At 47.5% G+C, this 17151-nt stretch overlaps 2 protein-coding genes across 3 annotated transcripts; both read left to right on the forward strand.

Annotated features, from left to right (window-relative positions):
• The first annotated feature begins 133 nt into the window (after nucleotides 1-133).
• PDCD7 (programmed cell death 7) lies at nucleotides 134-4506 on the forward strand. Its single transcript, XM_030281043.4, has 5 exons — nucleotides 134-861; nucleotides 1929-2067; nucleotides 2397-2633; nucleotides 3232-3319; nucleotides 3685-4506. Exons 1-5 carry the CDS (start codon nucleotides 175-177, stop codon nucleotides 3800-3802), a joined length of 1269 nt encoding a protein of 422 aa, XP_030136903.4. The 5' UTR covers nucleotides 134-174; the 3' UTR covers nucleotides 3803-4506.
• UBAP1L (ubiquitin associated protein 1 like) lies at nucleotides 3767-16274 on the forward strand. Of its 2 annotated transcripts, none has more exons than XM_072933787.1 (6): nucleotides 3767-3906; nucleotides 7949-8103; nucleotides 9367-10119; nucleotides 11013-11222; nucleotides 14178-14279; nucleotides 15155-16274. In XM_072933787.1, exons 2-6 carry the CDS (start codon nucleotides 7972-7974, stop codon nucleotides 15287-15289), a joined length of 1332 nt encoding a protein of 443 aa, XP_072789888.1. In that variant the 5' UTR covers nucleotides 3767-3906; nucleotides 7949-7971; the 3' UTR covers nucleotides 15290-16274. The 2 variants fall into 2 exon arrangements, with proteins under 2 accessions (XP_072789888.1, XP_030136902.4); XM_030281042.4 differs by having other exon boundaries at nucleotides 7952-8103.
• The last annotated feature ends 877 nt before the right edge of the window (nucleotides 16275-17151 follow it).

The following is a 17151-nucleotide window of genomic DNA, read 5'->3' on the forward strand; positions in this document are numbered from 1 at the left end:
CAAGTTTTAGGAGTTTTGGAAACTTAATTTTTAAGCGGAGCGAGAGGCGGGTGGGGCGGGTCCTCCGGGCCGCCAGGGGGCGCTGTGGCGGGCGCTGAGGCGGCGCTGTCGTGGCGGCGCCGCTGAGGGCTGAGGGCGCTGAGGGCTGAGGGCGCTGAGGGCTGCGGCGGGATCATGGCGCAGCCGCCGCCTTTCCCCGCCCGCCTCCCGCCGCCCTTCCGCGCCTTCCCGCCGCCCTTCCCCGGCCCCGCCGTCCGCCCAGCGCCCTTCGTGGTGGGGCCGGCGGCACCCCCGCCTTTCTTCTTGCCGCCGCCGCCTGCGGGTGAGGGGGGACCGCGCTTCCCGCCGGGCGTCCCCTACTTAGCGGCGGCCGCGCCGCGGGCAGCGGCCGAGGAGGAGGCGGTGCAGCGGCAGCAGGATGAGCTGTGGCTCTCGCAGTTCCTGGGCCGCCGCCGCGCCGCTCCCCCGCCGCCGCCGCCGCCCGCCGCCGCCAGCCCCAGCAGCGCCCGGGCGGTGGCGGTGGCGGCGCTGGGCCGGGTGGCCCGGCTGGCCGCGCTCTGCCGGGCCCTGCGGCGCAGCGAGCAGCGCGGCGACGAGCCGGGCTGGGCCCGGGCGCGGGAGGAGGCGGAGGCGGCGCTGCGGGGGCTGCGAGAGGTCGTGAGGCCCCTGCGGGAGCCCGGGTACGGCGAGGCGCTGCGCAGGAAGGCCGAGAGGGCGAGGAAGAGGAGGCTGCGCCTGCAGAGGAGGAAGCACGAAGCCAGGGTGGCCAAGGAAGAGGAGGCGTCCCGAGCCGCCGAGCGGGAGGCCAAGATCGACCAGTGGCGGGCTAAGTGCATCCAGGAGGTGGAAGAAAAGAACCGGGTATGGTCCCCAGTGCCTGGTCCTGCCTCTCCCCGGGGCTCCAGGACAGCACGGTGGGGCAGGGCTGACCTGCCGGTAGTGGGGTCACGGCGGGCTGTGCCTGCCCCACACCTGACTTTGACTCCCTTGCCTCACTGAGGTGCTGCATGACTTCAGCGTACTGAGAGATGTGCTGTTTCCAAGGTCTGCAGCCCTACTTCTTGCTTAGAAGTCTTGGTGGGCATCTCGGTTTTGCCATTCTCATATTCTACGCCTTGACATGAAATTGGGGTTTAAGTTGTTTCTGAACTCCTGGAGGTTTTCCTCTCTGGTCCCAAGTGTCAGCCTGTCCACACAGCTACCCTGTGGTGATCCGTGCTGTTTCAGTATCCATCAGGCTTGCTTCCTGCTTTCATCCCTCTAAGGCTTGTGGTTTACAAGCTTTTTGATCTCATGGGGAAGTAAAACATCTCCAAAGCAAAAAATACCACCTCAAATTAGACTGGGAAGTGCTGTAGGCACCTTTCTGTTTGTTTTTGGTTAAAGAACTCCCTTTCTGCTGTTCTACTGCTGGGATGGTCCAGAGCAGCTGCTGAGGAAGGGTTTGTGGTCAGACTGTGGCAGGTTAATGGTCTTATTTGCAAAACTGTGGAATTGGGATGGTTTCTGTTTATTGTAAAGTATTTACCCTAAGTTTCTCTGGTTAAAGGTTCTCAGGCTTTCATAAATCATCTAGGAAGTGTTCAAAAATGTGTGGATGTGGCACTTGAGGATATGGTTTAGTGGTGACCATGGTGGTGGTTCTGGATTGACAGATGGACTTGATCTTTCCCAGCCTTAACAACTCCATGATTCTGTAATTTGGCCCAGATTTATGAGTCCCACAGCATTATTTTTTTTCCTGAAGTCTGTGGTATTTTAGCCTTTTTTCATAAAAAGTCAAGGCTGGATGGTTGACTTGACTTGTTGCTGTTACTGTGAAGTCACTCTGCTCTTCAGTGCTTTGCTAATGTCTGAAAAAACCATTTGATTTGTGTCTTTGAGGAATATTTCACACATCTCATCTGTTGTTTTCCTTCCTTGCCTAGGAACAAGAGCTGAAGGCTGCTGCTGACAGTGTCCTGTCTGAAGTCCGAAAGAAACAAGCAGATACGAAGAGGATGATGGACATCCTGCGCGGGCTGGAAAAGCTTCGGAAACTGAGGAAAGAAGCTGCTGCCAGGAAAGGTTCATTATGAGATTGGTCTAAACTTTTGTAATTGCACACACAGGAAATAAGATGAGGGTACCCTGTGCTGACTAGCAAGGCACAGCTTCAAAAAGCTGTGTCTTCATTGTGATTTTAATTACAAGAATAGGTACAAAGTGCTGAATTCAGCGGTTGTGTTCGTATGTTTCCAAGCTCTTTGTGGAAGAAGGATTATTCCAGTGTGAATTCTGTCTGTTAACAAGGTTAAGCTCATGTTCCTCTCACAATTTGCAAGCTCTGCTCTCAAGTCTGGTATCAAGCCCCCTTCTGAATCTGAAAACTTAAAATCACTTCTGTTTCTGTTCAGGTGTTTGCCCACCTCCTTCAGCAGATGAAGCATTTGAAAATCAGGTGGAGAGTCTCCAAACATTGCTCAAAACTCGCACAGAACTGTATGAAGCTGAGGAAAGAGCATTAAAGGTTATGCTGGAGGGAGAACAGGAGGAGGAAAGGAAGAGGGAAATGGAAAAGAAACAGAAGAAGGAACGGGAAAGACTACTACAGCAGAAACTGGAAATGGATTCTAAGCTGTTTGGGGATCCAGGTAAATTCTGCCTCCTGTTCTTAACAGTGTTTTTCCACATCACATCCCCATCTCACAGACACTGGATTTGAAATGCAGGCACAGATCTAGTTGAGAAAGGAATCATCCACTGGAGTAATTTATGGTCTGAGAATGGGGATAAACATAGTGCTGTTAACACCTGTGGTGTAAGAGGAACTGTTGAGCTCTTCAACATGGACTGCAGCGCATCTGAAGCTGGTTTCATGTTGTTTTGCAAGAAGAGGTTGTAGATTAAACTGCAGTGAGAATAAACAGAATAGATTGAATACTTCCAGAACCATAGATGCTTTAATCTGGTGCTTTGGTAAGTGTAACTCAGGTAATCTGTAAAGATTCAGTGTTCATATGTTCCCCTTTTTTAGATGGTGGAGTCAGGTGTTTTTGCTAGTCTTGGCTTTCCTCTGACAGCTGTGGTACAGACCAGGAAATGTGTAACATATAAACAGTGTTTCATATATTACTTACGGACCTGATATCAGATTACATCTGGGCAGTAGCAAATGATTTTGCAAATTATGGGCTAGAATGGAAGGTTTTTCTAGATTATTAAACAATTTCTGTGTCTGTGTTTTCACAGCTGAATTTCCACTCGCCCATCTACTGCAGCCTTTCAGAGACTACTACTTACAAGCTGAACATTCTGTAGCAGCTCTAATCCAGATCAGGTAAAACCAAAGGAAGTATTTTATCAGGGAAGACAAACACTGTTTTTTTGCAATTGTAAATTCAGTGCCCCTTTTGGTTTGTCAGCTTCCAAATATGGTTATGCAATGGATTGTTCTGGTTTTTTTCGAGTTTCTTGCTTGAGTCATATCCAACAGATGCCCATGTGAGGCAGAGTGCACTTCCATGCATAACCATTCCATTTAACACCAGAACATTGAATTTTCACATTTGTCTTTTGAAAAACAAGTTTAAGAGTACGAGTATTGTGGGTTTTGTATCGATCAGTAACATCTATGTGGGTGTGTAAGTCTTACCACCAAATTAATCCCAGCTCTGCTCTCAAACAACACTCTCTCTGTTAAAGGCATGAATGGGATCAGTACTTGGTGCCCGCCGACCACCCCGAAGGAAGCTGCATCCCTCCAGGATGGGTTCTCCCGAGTCTCCCCACCAATGACACTTGGGCCACTGCTGTCAGATAATTTAGCAATAAATTATTCCAGCGTTGGAGGATTGTTTCGTTATAATTACATGTAAATACGAGAGGGTCCAAAGAGGAAGTCTCGTCCTCTGTTTCAGCAGCCAGGTATTGGAATGTCTTTACTGCAACATCTTGAAAAAATGTTTTAAGAATTGTTTTTGCTGATTGGCTGTGCAGGGAGATAGCTGAGCAAAGCCCAGAGCTGCCAGGCCTCTCGTGGTGTGGAATTACAATCCAGCTGCGAGTTCGTGTTAAATCTCAATCTTAATAAAGGAACATTGCTGATGGTGGTATTTGTGCCAGTATTAACATCCTATTTTTAGTGGCTTTTATCTTTATAAAGGATGATGAAAACTTCAGAAATGAAGAAATTAAAAAAAAAAGAAGAGGTCATTAAGTAAACATGTTTTTCTTCTGAAATGAAGCATGTCAAGCATCACTGTCAAAATAATTCCTGTATTTTTGGGTGTAGAAACAAACCTATTGCAAGTTTAAACGAATTCTAAAGTACAAACAAGACAGGGTTTTTCAAGGTTGATTAAAGCGGCTGTTGACATTTTACTTTTGTGGACTAAAGCTGATACCAAAACATGGAAAAAATTCCCAGTTGTGGTAAAATAGGTCAGACAGCCATGTGAATAAATACAAATTTGATGAATAAGCCTGCTGGAAAAAAAACCTAATAAAATCTGAAGTCTAACCTACTGTAAGTGTTTTGACTATATAGATATTTTTGTATAGGGACATATCATCTCTATCATATTTGATTAAAAATAACAGCCTTATTTTGTAAGCTGGTTGTTTTGTACAGAACAAGGAGAGAAAAATGGATTTTTGTTTAAAGCATTTTCATGCTAGGGAAGAGATTTGTTTGAGTACTTGTATCGAATACAACTCCAACAAGGAGAGAATTGTTGGGAAAAGGTTTGTGTGAAGGAACTCCCTCCTGCAAAGTGACAGAGGTGACACCTGATATCAAAGCTTTCCATGTTCTGGACAGTTTGCTTGTAACTATGATGGGCCATATGGATTTGGAGCTTTGCTGTTCTGCACAGATTGCTGTGGCACCTTTCCAGAGCTGCAGTCCTTATTCTTGCTTAGCTCCAGTGTGTGGGAATTGAGTTAATCTCTCCAGTGCTTTGCCTTTGGGCATCACAACCGTGCGTAATTCACCTGTGTCATTGCCTAAATTCAGTACTTGGGCCTTAGGTGTCATGTTAGTGGTGTCCTGGCTGAACCTTTGCACTGTTTTTTGTCAGTAAGAGACATGAACTGGTAGTTCCTGATAGAACATGAGTGCAGAAGTTTGCAGTTCTTGCTCACCTGTAGCACCCCAAAATACAGATTGCCATGAAGTTCTCTGCAGCTGGTGTTCTGATTTGCTCCTCTCTACATCCTCCCATCCCTAATGTCCCTTCTAGTATCTCATAACTCCAAACCCAAGGCTGAGTCAGATCCTGGGGAATCTTCCCTGATGAAAACACACAAGATCAATATAAAAATAAAAACAACTGCATAAAACCAATACAAACCCAGCACTTTCAGTTCAGGCAGTTTAGTGACCAGAGGATGCTCTGCTTAAACAATTAAACAAAACTCCTTATCCCATCAGCATGTCTGATGGAACAGGCCAACTGCTTAAGCTATGATTATCTTAAAGCTGTCCAAGTCAGCTGCTTGTCTGACACTGCAGGAATTTAAAGAGCTGAGCAGTAGATAAGGAGGCAGCAAAGCAGCAGCCCTGTTCTCCCTGCCCTGCGAGGAGAGAGCTCCATGAGTTCATCTGATGGTAAGGACAGCTTCATATTGCTAATAAACATAGGGCTTGAAAATGCCAGGGGAGGATCCAACTTTCGGTGTGTTCTGTGTATTTGCTCCTGTCTAACAACGTCTGCATTAAAATGTTTAATAGCTTTAGTGAGGAAGATGTTGAAGCCATAGATGGGGAGGAACGTTTAAAATCTCAACTCATAAAATACATGGACACAGGATATTAATTTAAAAAGGGTGTGTTCAGACTCAATTCCCATTTTTCTGAGTATATTTTCCCACTGTTTTTAATTTTTAAAAACTTAGTGTAGCTCAGAAGAAGAGAGAGGTTGGCTGTTAGTTTCCAAGATTCATTTGTATCCTATTTCTCCCCTGGTCTTGGTGCAGTTTGTGTTTTTCCTGCTGTTTAGGTATATCCTCTTCCTGATGTGAACTGGTTTGTGCACTGGCCAGTGTCGATGTGAAAGTGGGCAGGGTTGGTGTGGAGAACATGAGGTCAGAGCCCTTGTAGGAGTTCCCTCCTGGTGAGAATTGGTGTTTATGACTGACCCTCTTTTATCTTCTTCTAGTAGCATTCATGTTGTGATTGTTCCTGCCTCAGAGTACTTGTTTTCTAAACTGTGGTTTTGGGAATTAACACTTGTGTGAGTCTCTCTTAAAGCACAGTATTTACACAGTGAAATACAGAGAGGTACAATACCATCATCTCATATTTTCTTCATTGTGGCTTCAGACACACTCACTACCCATCACCATCCCTTAAAGTATAATTTGAACCTGAGTGGAGCCACTCTGGGTGACAAATGCTGAGACACAGCTTTCCTCAGCACCCTGGGATTTTGGGAAGAGCCAGTTTACAGCCCAAGCTGCAGGGAAGGTCAGTCCCCCCTGCATGCAGGAGCTGCTCAGGAAGTAGCAGAAAGCTGAGGGAAGGTGGCTTTGCTTACAGATGTTTTCAGGCATCACCTTTGTCAGTGCTGACGTGGGTTGTCCCTTAGGCTGAGCCCTCCTGAGCTGAGCAGATGGCCTGGCTCCACGTGGGATCCCATCACGTTGCCTATGTTGTGTATTACACGCAGGACATGTGCAGGAGCACAAAGCTCGTTAGGGGCTCTGCTTGTGCAGGGGTATCAAAGGCTCCTGGTGTAACCAGGCAAAGTGACAACCCTGTTGTTATTCTGATACAACCTGCTGAGTTGCCCAAGTGATTGTGCATGTGGATTGTGGGTGTCACTTTCTCTGGTCTGGAAGGTCTTTGTGAGTCCTTTGCCAACACAGGAAACTGCCCCAAACCCCATCTCCCATTATAGACTCTTTATTTTTGCTTTAAACAGGCAGTTTTGTCATCCTTGTGTATATTCTTCTGCATATTTCCTTTTAGTGGAATGTTTATCCTCGTTGTCGTAGAAGCTGTTTGTTTTTAAAGGAAAAACGTAATTGGGGAAAGCACTTAGGGATGTCACATACATATTTACTGTGTGACCTGAGGATGAGTGCTGAGGACTTTGGGATGAGCAGGCACATGCTGCCAGTACCAGAACTTGGTGGAAGACTGGCTACCAGCTTCTAACAGTTTATAATCTATAAAAGAAGTGATTTTACACACTGTCATCACTGGGAAGCTGGGAGCTCAAGGCTTCATGCAGCAAGTAATGGCTTTTCAGTAAATTGAGACATTTATAGAGTGACCTGATGGCGACACTTGAAGTAATATTTTCCCTGACAGCATTCCCAATTCACCAGCAATTTTTCTCTCCCCTGCAATTCCTGATCTAAAACCATCACCACATTTAAAATGAATGCATGGTTCCTAAAAGCTAATCTTAGAAATGGCTTGACATCCTCCTAATTCCCAAGCTTGCTTGATGCACCGTCTCCTTGCCTGGCTTCCAGTAAGCTGCTGCAGTGCCCGAAGGAATGCCCTCACCCAGCTCCCTCGGGATGCTCTGTGTGATGGATTAGCTGCACGAGGCCATGGGCATGAGCTCTGTCACCACAGGCTGTGCAGACAGGGGACACCTGCAAGCTGTCCTCCTTGGCTGTGCTTTCTCCCTCTGTAACTGGAAAAAGTGCCTGGGGAAGGGAGTGTGCAATGGCACCAGAGGGAGAGGGAGAGACAGGAGTGATGGGAAGCAGCAGGGCAAGCATGGAGGAGAAAAATGCTCGGGATCTCTGCCAAAGGAAGCCATAAGCTCGGTCAAGTCCTTCTGGCTCAAGCTGAGAATAGCAAAGGTTAGTTCAGACAAAGCTTGCTGATGTCAGTAATTAAGATTTTACCAATCTGTTTTTACCCAGCTGGCACTCAAAACAGTTCATCTTTCTCTCCTTCCAGCCAGTTTAAGAGATGCTCTTACAGTTTCTGTTTCCCTTCCTCCAGCAGCAAGAAATCAGGCAGCAGCAATGAACTACCTGGATGAAGTTCCTTTCCGGACAGCCATGAGCCTCAGTGGGGACTCAGAGGGAGAAATCCCTTTAGTCACTGCCCCAGACATTGAGGTCCCTGACTGCACTGACATCCTCATGAGCACCATGGTGAGTCCACACCCAAGTCACTGCTGGGGGATGCTCAAAGGGATGTCAGCAGTGTTCTCATGAAAGAAGGGAAGGGAAACCACCTAACTGATCTCCTCTTCACTGGCTGGTTTGCAGCAGTATTGTGAGGAGGTCAGCATGACTAGTGGTGTGTGGCAGTGATGATGGGGTTGGTTTGGGGTTGCTTTCTAAAAATCCTTTCCAAGAAGTAAAGTTAGGGGTTTCTGGGATAGGAGGACAAATTTCAGGCTCTGCTCTGGGGTTGTTTTCTACTTTGGAGTTATCACTGTCTCATTTATTAATAATATTTATTAAATATTTACCGATAAATCTACCAGCTATAAGCAAGCAATACTACCTGTGCTGGAAGCATATAGATAGTATATATATATATATATATATATATATATATATAAATGCACCCAGTATTTCTCCCTATTTAGTGATGATCCCCTCTGAGGCTAAACCATTGTGCTGCTGGTCCAGCCTGATCCTTATGGAGGGATGTGAGGGTGTTTTCCTTGGGGAGGCTGATTTGGGTCCACAGCTGACCCAAGTGGCAAGAACTAAAAACAGCATTCCTGGGCTGTGAATGTACTTGCCTGCCTGTCAGGAGGAGACCTTGTTTGGAGAGCTCTGGGACAGGCAAGGCTTGTTTGTTCCAGGAAAACCCTCAGATTTCAGTCACAAACACACTTATATTTTAAGCTGAACTATGTGGAAATGACAACTCTGTTTGGGGACCAGCCGAGACCCTGGCGCCACTAGATAATCTCATGGCTGGTTCTGCTTCTGCCCGAGGTGGCATCTCCCTCTTGCTGGCTTCTGATTCCCTGACGTGGCTCTGCCAAGCACTGCTAATGAGGGTCACAAACAAACTCTGCCACCATTCTGGGTACAGCCTATGGCTGGACACGGTGCCTCTCTGCAGCTGCCTAAAATTGGGATGTCTGCACACTCCTGCCTCCCACAGTCAAAGGGACACAAACACCTCCAAGCATAAAATACTTCTCCAAAGAATTGCAGGTGCAACTCACAATAGTGACTTCATAGATAAGACTTTTTTGAAGTATAAATTTGGGGATTCCCTACAGAGATAAGGCTGGCACTGCCCAATCCTGCTGCTAGCCCTAATGTTCAGGGAAATAGGAGCTGATATGGGAAGGCTGCAGCCCTTAAGAGCCTCGTGGAGTGCACGGTTTGCTCCATGCCACGTGCTCTGGGTTCTCATGTCCTCACCCGCTGCCTCTCGCTCTTCCGCAGCACGACTTTTCGCTGGAAAGGAAAGTGCTGTACTGGGTGGAGGTGGCCTCTCAGCAGCAAACCTCCCGCCATCGAGTCACCTCTGAAGTTGTCCCCACGGCTCCCCCGTGCTGGCTGCTGCTGGTGGACCCCGCCGACAGCTACGGGGGGCGAGGTCGGGATGGGGCAGTGCGGCGCTCCATCAGCCTGAGCGCTGCCGACAGCTCCTACGGGCACGCCAAGGGCAGGGCGGTCCTGTCCGACACCGAGAGTGACACCTGGCACTCGGAGGAGGGCGAGTACTCGGATGATGAATACTCCTCCACCTCTTGGGAAGAGAATGACAAGGACGAAGCGCTTCTCTCCAGGAGGAGAAGCTCTGCGAGAAGTGTGTCTTCACGCCCTGGCTTTTACCAGACCCGACCAAAGACATCGCCCGGCTTGCTGGAGCCCTCACCAGAGAACAACATCCACAGCCCAGCCAGCCCAGACCCCAGCAAGCAGAGAAGATCCATGGTGATATTTAACAATATGAAGAACGAGCTGGGAGCCGCCAGGAGGAAGCTGGCTGCTTTGGTGCATCCTTTGAACAGAGCTGCCACAGGGAGCAGGGGGATCCTGGTGCCAAGGCTGCTGCCCCAGTGCCCCAGCACCAACCGCAGCATCAAGTACGGGCCAGATTCTGATGTGTCCCAGCAGGGGACCAGTGTGCCAGCTCCTCCGGCCACAGCCACACCAATTCCTCCCATCAAGCAGCACAAGCCCACGATACCGGTGAGAAGCTTCCTTTGTTCATTACTGAGAGAGGAGGAAGGTGGGGGGCATTGAATTGGTCTCATTTGATGAGGGTTGGCCAGCAAAAAGGAAGCAAAATGGGGCTTTGAAAACACTGGACCCATGAGGAATTGCTGAAGTTTTCATGAGAAGTGAAGAAAGGGTTTGATTTTGTCACTGAGGTTGAAAGAAGCTTTCTGGGAGCACATTTACTTTCTATGTCCAAAACATCTGTGTTTTTCCCAAGCAGGGTCTAATCTGATTTTCAATTGAAACACTAAAAGAGGAGTGAAATATGGAGGGGTTGTCCTCTTTTTGCTACATTATCCCATTCTAACAGATAAAAGTGGGGTTTATAGGAAAATGTCCCCTTACAGTCTTTTCTAGGAAACTTTGGACTTCATAGTCCTACTAGAAATACAGATCATTTAGTGATAGAGACAGTGATGTGAAAGGATGGAGTAAATAGTACTCTGTCAACTTAAATCTGAATTGCACCCTGCTTTTAAGAAATTGCATCTAATTCACCTGCTTGAGAGATGTAGGAGATGAATTACTGAAAACTTGCAATAAAAGCATCAGACACTTGAATTACCAGGTTATTTATATACAGTTGCATTTGACAGGGAGTAATTAAGGAGAGATTAAATGCCCATGTGTATTTGTACAACACCCACCTTGAACACTCTTCTGTGACCTGTATCTATAGCTGAGCCTGGATTTAATTAAGTCCAGTCTCATTTGATGCTTATTTGATGTTCCTTGTATGGGAATTTTCCTCTTCTGGAGAGAGCAAGGTAACCATCAGTATAAAGAAGCATTGCCTCACCCTGGGTTGTTTCAGCTCATTCCATGACCTGGAGCAATAAGACCATCTGTTTTTTTCCTTGCAGTCCCTCAGCCCCTACACTTGCCTCCCCCCTGCCTCCACGCCTGGACGACCTCTCAGCTGCCACAGATCCCAGCCAGATTCCTCTGCTGACCTGCTCTCTGCACTGAGCCAAGAGGAGAGAGACCTCATCGAGCCTGTCATAGCCCTGGGCTACCCCACGCAGAAAGCCATCCTCACCCTCCAGAAGACAGGAAGGCAAAGCTTAAGTCAGGTTGGTAGAGCTGGCACAGCCTTGTGAGAAACTTTTGATAAAGGGAAGCTTGATTTTCATGGAGAAAGGAATGGCTGTCTTCTGTGGGGTAGATTTTTGAAGGCTTTGCCTTTCCACATTGGTGTCAGACCACAGATGACAGGATTTTCCATGAGATTACACTTTTGCTGTAATAAATTAGCAATGAGTTGCCCTTAGCTTCTCAGTGCATAATCACGGCTTGTTTGTTATCTGTTCAATCTGTTGTGTGAAGCATCATGTCCTTTTGAGGTACAAATTTTGCCCCCATATATGGAAACTTTTTGCACATCATTTTTCCCAGCTGTTGGATTCGTGTGATTATTGCCATGGCTAATCCTGTCAGAGCGGGACTGTAGGAATACGTTGGAGATTTCGTTGGGCTCTCTCCAAAACACAACTTCCCTGTGCTGGAGCAAGCAGGGAATCCTTGCAAACATTGCAACCAAGTCCCAGAGCTCTTTTCCCAAGGAACCCTCTAAAATAACCTGAAATTTATTGAAAATACTTAGCTTGCAGCCTCCTCCTACCCCTGGTATGTGAGTACGTCCCTGCCTGCTGTGCTGCATCCTCATTCCCAATGCCTCTGGTTGTCCAGGTGAATGTCAGAAAGGTCCAGGTGGGCTCAGAGGCTCATGACATGAGGCAAGCTGCTGGCTTTGACTCTCTTGGCAAAATTGGGGCTGGATCTGCCCATCCCAGCAGAGGATTTTAGGGCTAAATTATCAAAGTAGTTATTGCAAAGAGAGAAGGGTCTTAATCACAGCTGAGCAAGAAGAATATCCATGAGGCTGTCAAGCCAGGGAGCAGGAGCAGATCCTGGCAGGACATGAGCAGGCAGAGCGCTGAGCAGCTGCTGCCAGCTGCCAGTCTCCTTCCCATTCCCCTGGGAGCTGCCTCTGCTGCATGGGCCACGGAGCTGCTCTGTGGCTGGGTCATCCTGCAGCTTCCAGCTCCCTCCTTACTCACGCCAGCTGGACCAGCTCCCCAGAGCTCGCTGGAGTTTCAAGTGAGCTGAGGTGGGAAGGGAAGCTTTATGTCTTCAGTCCATAGAGGTTTCATCTAGGCACAGAGAGATGGGCAGAGCCCAGCCCATGATGTTTCACAGAGCCATGCGAGGGCGTCTTGTAGCAGCTGCTGGCTTCAAAATGAAGAAGCAGTGTGTCTTATTAAGGGTGGAAATGGGTACAGCCTGTTCCCTTCTGTATAAACACCAGGACTCCCACTCCTTGCAGCACTCCCTACTGCACCAAAAGACAAGGTCTGCCTTCTTCATCAGCAGTTCCCATCTTTCCCATTTATACCCAGTGCAGCCAAGATAAAGCATGATTCTTCATGCATCTTTTACAAGTATCAAACTACCAAAGTAGTCTAAATCTTCCTGGAAAATATGTTCCAGCTGAAGTTAAAAGGTAGACCTGTGCTCTTTATTGCTTGCTGTTGATACCTGAGGTTTCGATATGTGACAATGACAACTTCAGCTGTGAGGACTGATGGAAGTACTGGATGGTAGCCAAAAATTGCTCAACTTCCTTGCAGTGTCAAGTGAAACTGGCAGAGCCCACCCTAGTAGAGAAAGCAAGGCCTTCTGTAGCCTTCTTTAGAAGCAGTGCTTTCCTAATGTTGGTGGAAGAACTTCTCTGAAAGTCTCAAGCAGGATTAATTACCTCAGCATGCCAGAGATTCATCATGTAGGATGTCATGGCCAAAAAGGCACCATTGCATTTTGATCAATGATCAATTCAAAATGCATCATTGGTCCATGGAGCCCTCAATGTACATGTAAGCTGAGACATGACAAAAGTTGGAGCTGGTCAGTGTTAAAAAAAACTCTTCTTGTTTAGTCTTGAGGATATGTATATATATATATATATACATATAATATTTTTAGTGATAAAATAAGTTGAGTTAACAAAGGCATTGATTTCATGCTGGGCTTGACCAGGCTGCCAGGACTATCTGTGTTACGCTGTGCGTGAGTGGCTGTTCTGCCACAAGAGGAGAAGAAAACACAGCAATGATCTGGGGTTGTCATTAGCCTGATAACAAGGGAAAAAACATGAGGTGAAGAATGCCAATGACCAGTGACTGTCTCCTTTCTGAGTTACTGGGATGCAACAGCCTTAAGGCTGATATTTCTGAAAATCCCTACTTCACTGTTCAGCCAAAATAGATCAACTCAATGTTTGAGAGACATTTTTGTCTTTTTCATACGTTTTATGGCCTTTCACTGAGTCCTTCTCCTTGTCTATGGCAGTGCTGGGGAAGGTGGAGGTCTGTGTGCTGGTAAATCGGAGGAGAAATGAATCAGCTTCTCCTTGGATGGAGAAGCTTTGGGGAGACCTGTGGGATGTTTTTATTCCCCCTGCTATTGTATAGCTCATTTATTACTGCCTGTCCCATATGTTTTTGGACAGTGAGTGATTCTTCCGATATTTAAAAGGTGCTGCTGGGAATTGTGCTGTCAGCACTCCAAGAACAACAAGGAAAGCCAAAAATAACTGTTTACTTTCAGTAATGACAGCACACAGGTCTCCCCTGGGGTGGGCTTTGCACTTGGACCCTGGAGCAAACCCACGGGTGCCTGAACCCCTTTGCATCAAAGGGATGTGGGGTCAGCTGAGTGAAGTCATCCCAGCGGGACAGGCTCTGCCTCACCCCGGAGGCCATCGCTCTGCATCTCCAGTGTTCACATGTTTGCTTTCCTCCTTGTTCCCATTCCCACCCTGGGAGGGTGAAGGGGGACCAAGACGTTGTCTCCCACTGGAAATCCTGCAGACAGACAGACAGACCTCCCTGGCTGAGCATTAGATGGGAACTGGCAAGTGGCTCATGTACCCTCCATGGTGTGTCCCTGGGAGGTGGCAAGGGGGCTCCTGGCTGGCCTTGCTCCCCATGCCTGCAAGGCTGGATTAACCTGTCTGTCTTCCTCTGCAGTTCCTGAGCTACCTGGGTGCCTGTGATCGGCTGCTGAAGCAGGGCTATGAGGAAGGGCAGGTGGAGGAAGCCATGGAAATGTTCCAGTACTCGGAGAAAAAGGTCAGAATGGGATGGCACAGCCCAGCCCTTTGTGCTGTGTCCTCCAGGCTCTCTTTTTCAGTGGGTTGCACACCTCCCTCTGCCTTCACAGGCCCTCCTGCAGCCTCATGGACAGCCAGACCCCATGGGCAGTGTCACCATAAGGACCCCTGGGGTCCTTCACCTGCTCCTTCACTCTTCACCCTTCTTCTCACTGTTGTGTGTCACGATGCTCACTCAGCCTTTGTGTGGGAATCCCGTCCCGAGCCCACCAACACTCACACTGTCTCCTGCCCTGCCAGCTCTCCCTTCTACCCCCAGGGAGAAGAACCATGGAGAACTGGGCATTTGTCTCCATCATCAGTCTCCCCCTGGGGGTAATGGAGAGCCTGGGAAGGCAGAGCTGCATGAAATCCAGGCTGGCAGCGTTTGCCAGGACGCCGATGCCTGTAGGATTGCCGTGTCACCGCTCCTTAGGGCAGTGGCAGTGGGAGGATGCCTGGGTCTGAGTGTCAGGGAAGGGTTTGTTTATTAAGGACATGGCTCCAGATGATGTTGTGGTGCTGGGGCTCAGCCTGAGCAAAGCAGGGGAGCAGGACAAATGAATTCCAGCTGTGCTCACTGCCATTCCCTGCTCTCTTCATAATGCAGGCAAATACTGCATGGAATCGATATAAATAGTATAAGGAATAGTGAAGCTAGAGGCTGACTTTATTAAATATTTCTTATTTAAGAAGCTTCAATGCTACCAGGGATATGTATGCCCTCAATCTGCTGTCACAGTGATACAACTCAGCCAGATCTGAGTGCAGCCTTGTCCCACAACACTGCTTTTTCTGCAACCACACAATATATCCATCCATGATAACATCATTCTCTCCTCCTTCTTCCTCCAGGCAGCTGAATTCTTGTATCTGTTGGCTCAGTTTAATGATATGGGCTTCCAGCAAAATGAAGTCAAAGAAGTTCTTTTGCTTTGTGGGAATCAGAGCGAGAGGGCGCTGGAAGAGCTTGTGATGAAAACCCACTGAGCAGCATCCTGGAGCAGTCACAGACCCTCTCCACATCAGACCAGAAGGACTCAGGTGATTCTGCTGCTCCATCCCCACCCCTGGAAGCACCAGACACACAACTTCAAAGCTCTGCATTGGTGTCTCATTTTCTGGACACTGATCATAAGAGTGTTTATCATTCAGGCACTGAGTGCATAGCAGGAATGTTTATCTCCTCACCCACACATCCCCACCCTTGATCATCTCAGCTATTCAGATTAGAGAACATCCAAACTGCCTTCGGCTTAGATTTTTGCAAAAACCAAACCAAACCAGTGTTCTCCCTCCACCTGGGGTGATGGGTGTCATGTTTTCAGCTAAAATAAGTGGAGATTCTTAAAAGATTATATAAATCAACAGAATAATTTGTTTTCCTAAAATCTGAAGGCTCCTGCAGGAACATGTGTTAGTCCTGGCTTGGGAGGAGTCTCAGCTGACTTAGTTGTGATTGAATATTGAAATCCACTTTGATCACATTAGCTTCTCCTTTTAAACTAGAAATGTGAGGAAAATACACAGTTCCATGTGGATAAAGAAAGAAAACAAGCTGCCCTTGCTCTGAAATACATGAGGTTTATCCAGTGCAATGAAAACTGGTAGAGGAAAAGGTTTGTCCTCAGGCAACTTCATGAGATCAGAACAGAGAGATGGGGAACTGCTCACTGCCCTTATGCTCTGCCCAAATCAGGAACATTCAGGGGATGCTTCCCTAAACTGTGAAGACAGTGGTTCCAAATGAAGTGAAGCATGAATGTCAGCATCAGGAACATCTGGATGCCCAAGGGAATTTCTGTGTGTAACTGAAGGACAGAGAATGGGAGATCCAGATCACTGTACAGGATGTGTGTCTTGGCTTGGCAGTGGAACAGTGGACAGTGTTTTCACATAAAGTATGTTATTTTCTTGTGAATTAGAAACAGATGTAATTTCTTTGAGTAAAGATGCTTGGGGGGTTCTTCTGCAACGTTTGTCTTTTTCTGTCAGCATGCCAACTGGCACAACCCAGCAGAGAAAATCCTTAGCTGTATTTGTACCATTTTCCATTGTACTCTTCCAAACAATTTCCCAGTGCAATGTGCTGCCATCAAGGTAAAACACTATGTCCCTTCTCCTTGGATCTCCAGGAAGGTGCCAGACAACAACAGGAAGGTACAGCTCTCTGTGGCTGCCTTCATTCTTGCCTGGATGCAATAAGGAAACTTGGCATCCATGTTCTGGGGGAGTTGACCCATCCATCCCCAAAGATGCTTTATTCCTGCTCTTCTTTAATGGCATTGAAACGGAAAATGTGGCACCCTGTATGTCCTAGGGATATATTCCTGGGGAGCTCTTTTTGGAACTCCCAGCCCTGTTTTTCCTCCTGCTTTCCCTTGGTTATACAAGCTTTTATTTTTGATACGGCCCATATAAGGCAAGTCCATCTACAGACAGCTTTTCCTTACATTCCCCCTTGCCAAGATGATGTCACCTTATAAACGAGTCTTGCAAAAGGTTAAGCTGTGATCAGGCAGAGTGCGTCGCCTCGAACTGTGATCTTTGGCGGAGCAAACACCGTGAGGATGGAGAGGAGAAGATAAGGAGGCTGTGCTGGTGCCAGTGGCGCTGAATTCTGGTGGAGCAAAGCACCCTGTCAGCATTGTGCCAACTCACTGTGCAAAGGCTGAGCAGATTCTCGCCCTCCTTAGTTTGCTAAGAAATCTTGGATCATTTCTTGCAGAGGTAAGAAATGTATCTTTTTTTCCTCCCTTTGCACCTAAAATTATTTTGGTTTTCTTTCTGGATCACAGTCTGAATTGATGGATGCAACAAATGGCTCTGGGGAGCATCCATGCCATACTCAG

Source organism: Taeniopygia guttata, chromosome 10 (assembly GCF_048771995.1).
Source record: "Taeniopygia guttata chromosome 10, bTaeGut7.mat, whole genome shotgun sequence".
Taxonomy (NCBI): domain Eukaryota; kingdom Metazoa; phylum Chordata; class Aves; order Passeriformes; family Estrildidae; genus Taeniopygia; species Taeniopygia guttata.

Coding starts and splice junctions, on each gene's coding strand:
- UBAP1L (XM_072933787.1), top strand. CDS start 7,972: ATGAACTACCTGGATGAAGTTCCTTTCCGGACAGCCATGAGCCTCAGT. Junction 10,120..11,012: donor AGCACAAGCCCACGATACCG/GTGAGAAGCTTC, acceptor TTTTCCTTGCAG/TCCCTCAGCCCCTACACTTG. Junction 11,223..14,177: donor GAAGGCAAAGCTTAAGTCAG/GTTGGTAGAGCT, acceptor CTTCCTCTGCAG/TTCCTGAGCTACCTGGGTGC.
- PDCD7 (XM_030281043.4), top strand. CDS start 175: ATGGCGCAGCCGCCGCCTTTCCCCGCCCGCCTCCCGCCGCCCTTCCGC. Junction 2,068..2,396: donor AGAAGCTGCTGCCAGGAAAG/GTTCATTATGAG, acceptor GTTTCTGTTCAG/GTGTTTGCCCACCTCCTTCA. Junction 2,634..3,231: donor TAAGCTGTTTGGGGATCCAG/GTAAATTCTGCC, acceptor GTGTTTTCACAG/CTGAATTTCCACTCGCCCAT.